Source organism: Myripristis murdjan, chromosome 12 (assembly GCF_902150065.1).
Source record: "Myripristis murdjan chromosome 12, fMyrMur1.1, whole genome shotgun sequence".
NCBI lineage: Eukaryota > Metazoa > Chordata > Actinopteri > Holocentriformes > Holocentridae > Myripristis > Myripristis murdjan.
In genome coordinates, this window is record NC_043991.1 from 24222285 (window position 1) to 24234577 (window position 12293).

Sequence of the window (12293 nt, forward strand, 5' to 3'; positions counted from 1 at the left end):
TTCCTATACTTTGCCCAGACAATCTTAAAAGAATAAAAAAATCCATAAGTCAAAAGACTCCTTACATATGGGTGCACAGTGTGTCTATGTTATCCTGTCCTGCATGGCTCTGTCCTTTTGCTGCTCTGACTCTGGGCTTGACAAGCCACTGACATATGGTCCATGGGATTAGTCACACTGGTGGTTAAGGAAGCAGCCTATTATCTGCCTCAGCCAGTGAACTAACGCAAACTCAACTAGCAGTGGCATTCCTCTACTCACTTACATTCAACGCCACACGCACCGTTCACACCTTGACATCTTAAAGGCCATGTACAAAACCCTGGTAAGGTTTGAGAAGGACACGTAGACCCGTCAAAAAAAGGTGGCAAAAAGAAAGGGTGCATCTAAGGCACTGGATCTTTCAGAAGAGTAATCTGGTAAACCTTTTAAGAAAGGCATTTTTGCAAAGGGAGTGTAAATACAACAGGGAAGAATCAATGGGAGAACTTAAGTGTAGAAACTAGGCTGCTAAAATACTGCAAAAACAAACACTCCAACATATAACTCCTCACTCAGCCTATCGCTTCTACACTCTATGAGCTGTGGTCTTCTAATTCTCTTCCTACCAATGATGCTGTAGAGTATGCCTTCCATTCCTCTACCACAGTATCCATTTCTGTACCAAACTGTAGCAATCCCATTTCTAACACAATCAAGCATCAAGCGCTTTTGAGATCTGTTTTGAATGATTCCAGAAGAAAGATATATGAAAATGTAAATACATTTTCCCCTTTACAAACTACAAAGCATTTGTGTACTTCTACTGGGTGTTTTGACATGACTTCTGATGTAAGGAGGAGTCAAAGATATTACACACATTGAAGTTAATAAGTTAAAGGTTAAAGGTTAAATTTCTAAGTTTTGCACAGAAAATTTTAAAGATCCACTACTTAAAACAGAGGGTTAACTGATGTGAGGACCATTTAGATTCAACTGCTAGAAAAGGTGGCATTGTTGAAATTTGATGGTTGAGTCTACATGGCCCAACTCACTGATAACCTGTGCTTTGCTGTTCGCACCATAAGCATATTTCCCCAAAACGATCAAATACAATGAATGGGCAGATTTTGAATATTGATCAAAATATGGGTTACAATCAGGAGAAAAGACTCTGCAGGACAACAGTGGGTGAGGGGCACTGTTTGTCTCAATAGTTCTGCACAAAAATATGCACATTTATTAAAAGAAAGTTGATGCATGTCTAAATAAACTGCATGTACAACTGTTTGTTAAAGAACACACCAATTTGAAGAGTTTTGCGCCTTGAAAAACGGCTGAGGAACCACACTGTGACTTGCAAAGATCAAGAAAATCACTCATCACCATTGTCTTCACAAAGGAGAATTTAGGCCTTCTCAAACTCCACCTGACGGCCTTTTCTGAGGGGCGCTGATCTCACGAAAAGTAGGTAGGATTTCACAGTTCTGACACAGAGAGATCAAGATCAAGGCCCTTTTCTATCCCCCTACTGACAATGTCCGGATTTCCCTCCACTCTCCTCCCACAGATGTCAGGGCTCACCTCGTTCTTTTCTTCAGAAGCCAGATTCCATCTCATTCCCTCAGACTTACATTTCCACCCAGTTTCCAGAGATGTCAGGCCTCTCCTCCAGACCTACTTCCAGAAATGTCAGGTCCGCCCCCCCCAATCTTACATCCAGAGTTGTGACATTACACATAAAGTTCCTTCCTCACACAGCTCCAGAATTCCCATGTTAATTCACCTCAAACAGACCAAACAGGTAGTTGCCCGGTCCCTTGTCACTACTGTCAAAGCCATCAGGAACGTTCCTACTCAGAGATCCAAAAGATGCAATTCCATTGTCCACTGGATAATGGACAAGTGCACCATAAAATATAATAAATGATTTGCAGACCTATTTGCATAGTATTTTGCTATGACACACACCCACACAGACACCCACTCACCCACCCACACACACACAAATGCTGTATATCACAATAGATAGCCTAATGAGAGATAGTCTAACGAGAGATATTAGCCCCCTTTCCATTTGCAGCCTGTTCAGTTAAATTGCAAGTATAGGGATCATGTGTGGATGGTGCTGAAATGTTGGCAAATTAGCAACACCATTTTTACAGCTTTCGGAATAGTAACATTGCCAGTAATTTTCCAGTTGTGTAATGATGTGTAAAATGCGCTAACATTACAGGATGCAAAACACAGCATAATATCAGCACATGTCAGTTGTGCCTTGTAAAAACCGAGACAGTCTGATTGGCTCTGCTCAAGACCACACGGAGGACAGAAAAACACATCACTATGTACGCCAAAGTGTTTTGATGACGGATTGGCAACAATGTCAAACTGGACAGACGTGGAAATAATGGGGGCTCAACAGCACCTGGGGGAGTAGAGGACATCTGCCTGCGACGGTTCACCTCTGAGACTGCAACTGTGAGATTTGACAACACGACAACAGCAGCTCACTAAATAAAGATGGTAAGATAGTCCCATGGTGAGTAGGCTCACCCCAAATCAAATATTCAGCCCTCTGTGTGACCAGATCTGCTTAAGTTTCACTGAGAAACATACTTAATCCTTAAGGGCTCTTAGGGTGTTGCAATCTTGCTGACACTTCAGCTCAACCAGAGGTGCAGGATCCTAGACGGGTCCTTGGGGGATTAATAAGCGCAACAAAAAGTGCAACACAAAACTTTTACTTCACAATAGTCTCAAAAAGTGTTTTTCACTTTGATATCAGTTCATGACAAACTTGGTATCAAAGCTGCCAAACGATTATTACCTCAAATGAGAACTAATCAGTGCACTGCACAATAGATATAACCATGTATTAAATGCTGAAAACACTGTAGCAAGTTGGACATTATAGACTTAAAAGAATGAGAGCATCTTAAAAAAGTCTAATCAAAAGCTGTGGCTCAAATGAGCTTCTCTAAAACCCGAGTCTCCCATTCACTGTGGTAGACTGATAAGGCACAGAAAATGCGTGCTTTCAGATCAAAGGCTGGTGTAAAATGAACTGGCACTGAAATCCCATTCAAGCATAATCCTCAACATCAGTGCTGCTGAAGCTGCTAACAGATCTCAAAGGAAATTTTGACTGGTATTAGTAATGCTATATTCCCCGCATCTCTCTTTTAGTTTTCTTGCTCTCTCTAAAAAAATAATACATGTATGTGCCTTATTTCATATCAAATGTATTTACAGGAATGGTATGCCATATACACAAGCATACATTTACATACAAATTACATACAATTTACCTATACTGACCAGGGAAGAGACCTTCTTCCTAGTCCATCTGTCCTGCTGTATATCTGCAAGCATCTGTCTTAAAGCCAAATCCACATATCTCCTCACAAACAAAGCCATAGTGCTTCTGCAGCATGTCATCACCCAGAACTATGCTATACTTTGTATGGGTCTGGTTCCTATTAAACTTATACACCACAATAGACGTCAGGGTCATGGGTCATTTCCCACCTGCCACATTAGCTCACTAGATTAAACATGCCAAGCCAAGAACGCAAATATAGTATTGTGTTTTTTTCCTGCCTTTCTTCCTATTGCTTCTGTTTAGATCAAATGAATCATGTAAAAATGTAACAGTCAAATCACTTCATTAAACTCTACAGATTAAAATGTCAACCACTGAATCATATGACATCCTTTTCAAGACACAGACCGTGTGTGTTAAACGATAAGGACCGACCAAAGGCTTGGGGCCATACATTGGTTAGACAGAGGCCCATTTGTCAAAGCACCTGAAAGAAGTTTCTGGTCTCTGTACGTCTTACCTGGTGATAAACCTGGGTTGTCTTAGCCTCTCTGCTCTGACACTGGCACATTTTCTTATCTGTTGTGTTGTTTTTGACCAATAACAGGGTTCCTAATGCTTAAGGTAAGTTAGATTTAAGACTTTTGAAGACTTTTTTAAAGTCACTCGGAACGAAATGTAACACCAACTTAACAATAACCAAAACTGAGGAAACACTACCATCGTACCAAGTTTGAAAAACTTACTGCACAAAATACACCATGCCTAGTTTACAGTGCTGTGAAATGTTGGTTGAACAGTCAATTTTCACTGACTGTGCACATCCCCGTGTCGTCCAGGGTGCAGTGACAGCTGCCTAGTGACAGTGGATCTGCTGCAAACAAAATAGAGTGCTGTTGGTTCTGCTATCCTGATCTGTGTGACATTAACGTGAGAGAGGCATTCGGTATATTACCAAAAAAATTGATCTTACCTATTATTTTTTGCGTTTTAAAATGCAACACCATTCATAAAATCCTACTTTCCGTGTGTTGGCATTTTTTAAGGCTTTTGAAGGATTGATTGATGACATTTTAATACATACTAAGGCCTTATTTTTAGATTAATGAATTCAATGCCACATTTTAAGGATCTGCGGGAACCCTGAGTAAGATGCCAGCTCACAGTTAGTCACTGAGTCTGCCAACTCAGACTTGTGTGGGGCACAGTCACAGGTGCCTGAAATTCTGCAGAGTGACAAGGAAAAGGCCATTTGTTGGTAATTTCCAAGTAAAGGTGGATTAAGCTGGCTCATTCTTAAAAGCAACAATTACCACAAAAGCACACTGGACGGCCATGAAAGCAGCTCACGGCACCAAGTCTCTATCTTGGTGAAGCAGGTAGCTGCCAACCAGGCCCTGTTAATAATATACTGGCAAGACAGATAAATGGAGTCTAAACAACCTCAAATTGCCACTCTTTTTCTTTTTATATGTCAAAGCTGGTTCTATTTACAGAAAAAAAAAAAAAAAAAAAAATCTATGAACTGGTCATGACACTCCCAAGAATCCCATCAATGCTGTGAGGGCTAACCTATACTCTGGAACTTCACAGATTTGCTAAAAACAATAACTTTTAAACAGATTTACTGTCAAGACTTCCTTTTCCTTGATGGCTCGAACAAGCAAAGCAGGTTGGTGTGAAATGGCAATAATGGCATTCATAGCAATTGCTCACATCTCTCCTTAGCTTGAACAATATTATCTGACTCACATTAGTGTGCGTGTGTGTGTCTATTCTGTGAGTGTGTGTAAGGCCTTCCACCAAACTATGTCAGACCTTTGATAAGAACAACAGTCAAAGACATATCAACAAGCCAGTCTGAACACTTCAATTGAAAGTAGAGTACACACACACACACCTTCACACACCCACCCACCCAGACCGGCACACACACACACGTGTGCAAGCTTCCACCCCTATCCTTCCCTCCATCTAAACCAAACTTTACCACAGAACAACCTTTCTCCTGCCAGCCAACAGCACTTAACCTTTGAAGCCTCCCATGACAAGGCAGCCCTTCCTTGTTTCCACTCATAAAGTCACACACACACACACACATGCACACACACACACGCACACCCTTTCACCCTGACGTTCAGGGAGAGTGAAGCTAATTGCAGGGCTCCCACAGACATCTTTGGAGCAGGACTCTTTCGATGTGTCGCTCTCTTCCTCTCACCCATTCTCCCTCTTCTGCCGGGTGCTGACAGTGACACTTCTTGTCTTACAGGGAACTGGCTATAGTTTGAAAATTTGTTCACACACCAAAGCCTCAATGGTATGTAGAAGTTGTGCATATGACAAAGGATAACACCTTTAAAATTAGTTCTCCCTTTTCATCTTTCCCCCATCCTCCTTCAGTGTTTGATCTTGATTTTAATAGGGAGTAAATTGCCTTTTTTTTTTTTTTTTTTTTTTTTTTTGTAAATGCAGCAATAAGCGCAGCACTGGATTGGCCAAAGACACAGTAAAGAATGCTATCAATTATGCAAACATGTACATGCCGAACAAACACACGCCTGAATATCACCCTGAAAATGTGGTAACTCGCAGGTATCATATCCAGGGTTGGCAAATCATAATAAGAAAATATCAATGGTTATTGTAAATCAGGTGTTTCCACGTGTCAACTCAACATCAGGATACTTCAGTGTCTGGAACAATAACAGAATTTAGGTGTGTTTGTGCAAGCACCAAGTGACGGTGCAGAGAAGGTTATACAAACCCGGCTCAACAGAGTCTAACCCAAACTTTTCCCCCAGACACGCAGGATAAATACTGTGGGATACCGAGCGCGAGATAGTAAAAGAGAAAAATGAAAAACAAAGCCACAGGCTGGATGCTAGCCTGCAGTCTGCATAAGCCTTGTGGGAGGCTGGATTGAGAGATGAGGAAAGGTCAAATGTTTAAATGTTGCTGCAATTGTCACTTGCAGAAAAGTTGGAAAAGTTCACCAATGACGAGACTGCAGTGTGGGTTTGAACTTTGCCAACAAAAGGCTTCAACTGAACTTTTAGCTTATCAAACCTTCAGGAACTCATTTTAAGGCAACAAAATGAAGGCTGAATGAATGAGCCAGACATTTTAAGGTTGCAGAACAAAAGTATGAACTATGTTACCTTGTAAAAGACTGACTGGTGCTGGCAAAGCTTAATGTTTGCTGGTGTTTTCTATGATACTCCCTGGAAATGTATGTTGGTAACACTGCTAAAAAGTTGCTTATACAGCAAGATCACACATCAGTGCACAGTGGGTCAACTAGCTGAATATATCAGCTATTGGGGCTTGGCTTGTCCATTGCCAGTTCTTTTTTTTTTTTTTTTGGTGCAATACAGGTAGCACAGCTCCTTTAAGGGATAGCTCAGTGCCTGGGGTTGTGTATGTACAATGTGTGTGTGCAATCTCTGGTTGCTGGGGTGACAGTGGCTGATATTTTGACATATCATCATGGATCACAATGATGGCACATATGTTCAACTAAACGTCTTTCAACAAATTCAATGTGTTTTTCAACATCAACGGAACCAAATGTTTTCCTTTCCATTATGTTTTATGCATTAAATGAGTCACATTTGTATTTTTTTTGTTTCAAAAGTGAAACCAGCTGATCAAAGATGTAAGTATAATACAAACTTAAGTTCTATAAGTTATTATATATATATTTATATAAACATATTTATACACACACACATCCAGAAAGACTGGAAAAATAAAAGAATCTAAACCTTCAATAAATATCTGATAGTGTGCACACTTTCCAAGATCAGGATGTACCGACCACACATATATTGACTTACAGTGCTGAGATTTCCCATCTGTGCATATCATATACAAGAAAAGGGATTATATAATTTCCCAGACTCCCAGAAACTACTGTTATCTTATGTTTCATCTTGTCTAAATGAAAGATACAAATACTTCTTATGAAGTACACAACAGAGAGAGAGAGAAATGTAGGAAAATGATTCAGCAACGGCTAAAACCATGGCTGCAATAATGACTCAAAGGGACCTCATTTGAAATAATTAAAGGTCAAATTATACTTCTTATGTCACCATAGCTATGTCATAACAGCCCACACTGATGAAAGCATTTAGAGTTCTGCCTTGAAAAGTTGCAGACTGAGATATTTGCTGAAACGCTGGACAGCAGAGTCAAGATTGTATCAATTCCGCGCTAATGAAGCACAGATAAAGAACAGAACAAATGCTGTTTACATTAAGTTCCCTCTCAGACACACTGGCGATGTCCAAAGCGATGTTTTAGCGATGTCTGAATAATTTGGGGATGAGTTAGCAAAATAAGAACAGATTTGCAAGCCTCCTCAGTTCCAGCTGGTTGAAGAGAGACAACAACCGACATCATGCTGCCTTCACTCTCAGTGGAAATCAACTTGCAAAACACAGAAGCAGCACAAAGCCGTCTAGGAAACCAAACACAGGCTTTGCAGTCTTGTGTCACCCTGTGCACAGTAACACTTTTGGGACGGGCTATGCGGCAGCTACAAGAGACCTCCAGCATATAAACGGACTTTAACATGATCAATCCCAACAAATAACTGATAAATCACACTGAAACATCGGGGATAGTGCATTTTATTATAAATGCAAAAAAGATATGTTGGGACTTTCTTTTTCACAGAAATGAGTAAAGTATGAGAACTGTGGCAGAATTGGCAGGGCTTGTGGACAGCACATCGTTGAGTAAGTGATAGGGGAATGAGGACAGGATCCTGTGCATGTATGAATGTATGTTTGTGTGTGTTCACAGACAGAGAGAGAGAGAGAGAGAGGGTGACAGACAGAGAGAGGATGTGTGCATGCATGTCCATAGTTCACAGCGTGTCCTCTGTGTGTGTGAGTGTGTGTGTGTGTGTGTGTGTGCTCATTTGGTTAACTTCTTGCCTGACCTAACTGGTCCTCCCTCTCTGGGAGGTTGGGAGACAGTTCAGCTTCTGGCTCTCTCCTCCCTGTCTACTCTCCTCTACCCGACAACAGCCTGCCTCCTACAGTAGGCCGTCCAAATATCCTCAGCCTCTCCCTCAGTCAGATGCTCATTGGTCCGACACGTGTGCTTTTAATCACATGGCTTATCAGGACTCCCGTACCACGCAGAGTGGCTAGGGCTAAAGCAGACACTCCCTTGTCAGCTGCTTTCACCAACATCCCTACATCTGTACTCCTTTTCTGCTACCATGTTGCTCCTCCATATGTGCAGGTAGTGTTTTTAGCTTCTAGTTTAAAATGCAGTCTAAAAGCTCAACACCAGCTGACAACAACTGTGAGCCCTCACGCAACACAACAAATGTGATTTTTTTTTCAGGATTTTATTTATTTATTTCTTTGCTGGTCCACTGGGAATTGAACAGGAAACTATTATTTAGTGACGCAACAGGGTAAACAAAGGTTAGACGTGAAAATGATTGTCTACATGCCTACAGTGCACACCGGTGAAAACCTTAAAGTTGAGGAATAGACTCTCTCGGTTAAATTCAATTCAGTGATGCTTTATTTGCATTCACGAGTTGAAGCCACTGTTGCAAAAGCAAGCAAACAACAAACAAAGTGATGACAGTGAGCTTGTCTGCAAATGAACAAAACATAATAATACAAATAATAGTATAACTACTACCACCTCTCACAACAATAGCAACATTTTGTGTTGGATTTGGTGTGTGGAGTGAAGTAGCTGTCTGCTCTCTGGACTGATGGCAGGTGAGGACAGCGGTCTGCAGCTATCTGTTTGACAAGTTCCTACATTTTCACCCAATAAAGTACACATTTTCTCTCCAGAGGTTAGCTCACGGAATCTGGATATTTTCTCGGACCAATTTAGGGAAATACATGTCTCTAATGTGTCTAACTGTCCCGAGTTAGTGTTTAAACGGCGCCTGTTCTCTGGCCAGCCATGTTTTTTTTGTAGCGTCCAACCTCTACGGCAAGGCTTTGGCCACAGAGGTTTTTCTATATTAAATGCTCCACTGCAAAAACTCAAAATCTTACCAAGATTATTTGTCTTATTTCAAGTCAAAAATGTCTTATTACTAGTCAAAATATCTCATTACACTTTAACATTACACAGTAACTTGTTTATAGACAATTGTCTCTTGTGAAAATTTGCTTGAAACAAAAATTTGGCAAAATTTGTTTCTTGTTTCTAGCTAATTTTCACTTATTTCAAGTGAATTTTCACTTTTTCCACTGGCAAATTTTGCCAATGAAACAAGCAAATTTTCACTTGTTTCAAGTGAATTTTCACTTGAAACAAGTGAAAATTGTCTAAAAACAATTTACTTCTGAGGTGATCATGTCTTATTTTAAGTGTAATGAGATATTTTGACTAGAAATAAGACATTTTTGACTTGAAATAAGACAAATAATCTTGGTAAGATTTTGCGTTTTTGCAGTGTATTGATAAGCTATTTTGCCGATTCAGTTTCTCTGTTTAGAATCTGGAAACATTTATTTTTTGCTTTAATTTTTTTTTTTTTTACCAATACTCATCATATATATGTTTGTTTTGGCTTTGGGTTGGGTGTTTTTGAGCCAAGTGTCTGAGGGGTCACTCTATGGTGTTCACATACAAAGGCTTTATGGTGGTAACAGTCTGTGTGACTCTGTGAGATGAAGCTCCAGAGTCTGGGTGCTCTTTTTTTCCACTGTAAATAAGGGGTATCTTCCCTGTTCTCCTCTGTAGATTAATCTTGTGACATTGCGTGTACTCTTGGGGTGTTTTCACAGAATTCATGGTGAAAAATCTCAGGGGGGCTTTCGTCCCATGTTTTGTAACCTGAATTATAAAGTGGCCCCCGTGTTTCACTTGTTATCCCTGTCTCTCTCTCTCTCTCTCTCTCACACACACACACACACACACACACACTCATGCATATGATGATTAATTTCTTCTCTAGGTGTTAGTATAGGCTTTCGTCTAATAAGCCATACTGCTGATCCACTGATAATGCAGAGGTGAAAGTGAGACTATAAAAACCCTAATCATATTTAATGACTAAGAACTCTGCAGTAATTAGGGACTTACTCGGATTGACCATCCATCAGTCACATTACTGCCGGGAAGATTTTCACACAAAGGATGAAGCTGCTCATGGCTCCTTAGTAATAGGGTGTCTCTGGCAGAGAGGTGTTGAGCCGTGTGCCGCAGAGTGTCGCGAGTGTGTGGCTTTTGTTCAAACCAAAGGCTGCACCGTGTGATTTCAGTGATTATTACGGCCTCAACTAGAGAGGAGGCACTAATCAGCGAAATCACCGGCTGCAGACTGGTGGGAACAAAAAACTCCGCGCTCCATGCCACATGATTTAAAGTCCCCGCTCTTGTATGCTCACTAGTCTCATCGAGAAAAGAACTATGGTAATATCCAGACTTGGGAAATGGGTTATAAAGATTTGGCTGAGATGCCGAGGCTGATGAAATTAAAGTCGTAACCACCTTTAAATTGAATTTGCCGCATCTTATCAAACTTTGCTGATGCTAGTCTCCTTCTCCCAAATCCCTCCCCTTCCATTTGACTTTTTCCTTATTCACTTAGCTCCCCTGACATGGCTGATAGTGACACCAAATGTGTTTAACTTGTTTATCTAATTATCTAATTTCTCTAATTAATAAAACCTGTTTTCCATCCACCGCTTAAAGACACCTGTCAAAACACATCACACACTCTTCTCCTATTTTCGTCTATTTGATCCTATTTCCTCCCCAAATCTTCCTCGTCAAATCCCTTCCTCCTTCATGTGGCAGCAAACTATTTTCAATAGGCTTTTCACTCCCTGAACTCCAAACACTTGAACTCCAAAACAAAACACGTGAGCTGCTTTGATTTACCCTGCCTCATGAATTGCTGGCTGACTTTTCAACACCGAGGCTCTTTCAAGCAGGATAAATCAGGTGTAACTGATGTTGTTTCAAATGCTGAAAAAACGTCTTCGTGTCTGTTTTGTGCTCAAGGTCTGGCTCATGTTGTCACTGACCTGGCTGAGACTTGTCGCTTTCCCCCAGGGCCAGTTGGCAGTAGTATGGTTAGCTGGTCCCGGCTGAACTGACCACCCACTCTACAAGCAGGAGAGGAGAGCATTCCACAATGTGGGTGGTGGGAGGGATGGAGAGACAATGTAAAGAGGAGAAACAGGAGCGGGAATGATGAAAAAAGGAATGAAGCGACAGACATATATATGGGAAAAGGTGGGAAATCACATGTAAAAAAAAAAAAAAAAAAAAAAAAAAAAGATAAGACAGGAGATTACAGAGGAGGAGGATGGAGGAGGGAACCAAAAAGGAGCAAGGAAGCAAGGAGGAAACAAACATACAAAAGAAAACAACTCAATCTACTAGTTGCTAGCTACAATCCAAACAACATGCATGGGTCTACAGAAAATGAAGAATGCCATGGTAACTAAAGAAATGAAATGAGCTGACAAGCATGGCCATGGGAGGTGGAGGGACGCTGATAATCAATGACTACTGTTGCCGTAGGGGTTGTATGGTGGATGTGGGGGGTGGGGGTGGGGGGGTGGGGGCATGTGGAACCACTGGACCATCAGTCGACCCAGAATAACCAATCGATTGGCCCAGGGGGAGGCAAGCCTGTTGGCCAGCCGGTCAATAAGACCACCCATGCTTAATAAGGGCCACACCACACACATGACTGGATCTTGGCAAGACCGTTTTTGACTGACTGATTTAACATTTCCCAATACCGTTTTTGAAATGTCGTCAGATTCTTTGCAGTCCAGTGCATTCATGCGGACATGAATATGGTGGAGTATAGTATAGTATAGTCCATAACTCTGAGTAACCGCCATCAGAAGATGAAAGCGGAAAAAGCAGGGGATTCATAGCAGGTGCGGAGAAGCACTGGCATGTGGTAGCCAGGTCCGTTCACTAACAACACACACACACACACACACACACTCACACAAGGTGATGTCAAAGA

The 12293-nt window shown here is 41.2% G+C and overlaps 1 protein-coding gene across 3 annotated transcripts in view; it reads right to left on the reverse strand.

Moving 5' to 3' along the window:
- Positions 1 to 12293, reverse strand: part of ctif (CBP80/20-dependent translation initiation factor) — an 83024-nt gene that overhangs the window by 20322 nt on the left and 50409 nt on the right. For 2 of the 3 annotated variants that reach the window (XM_030065125.1, XM_030065124.1), the window contains one exon: positions 11332 to 11412. The exons of the other annotated variant lie outside the window; for it this stretch is intronic. In XM_030065125.1, the coding sequence (XP_029920985.1) occupies positions 11332 to 11412 (81 nt within the window). The remainder of the gene's footprint in view (positions 1 to 11331; positions 11413 to 12293) is intronic. 3 annotated transcript variants of the gene reach the window in all.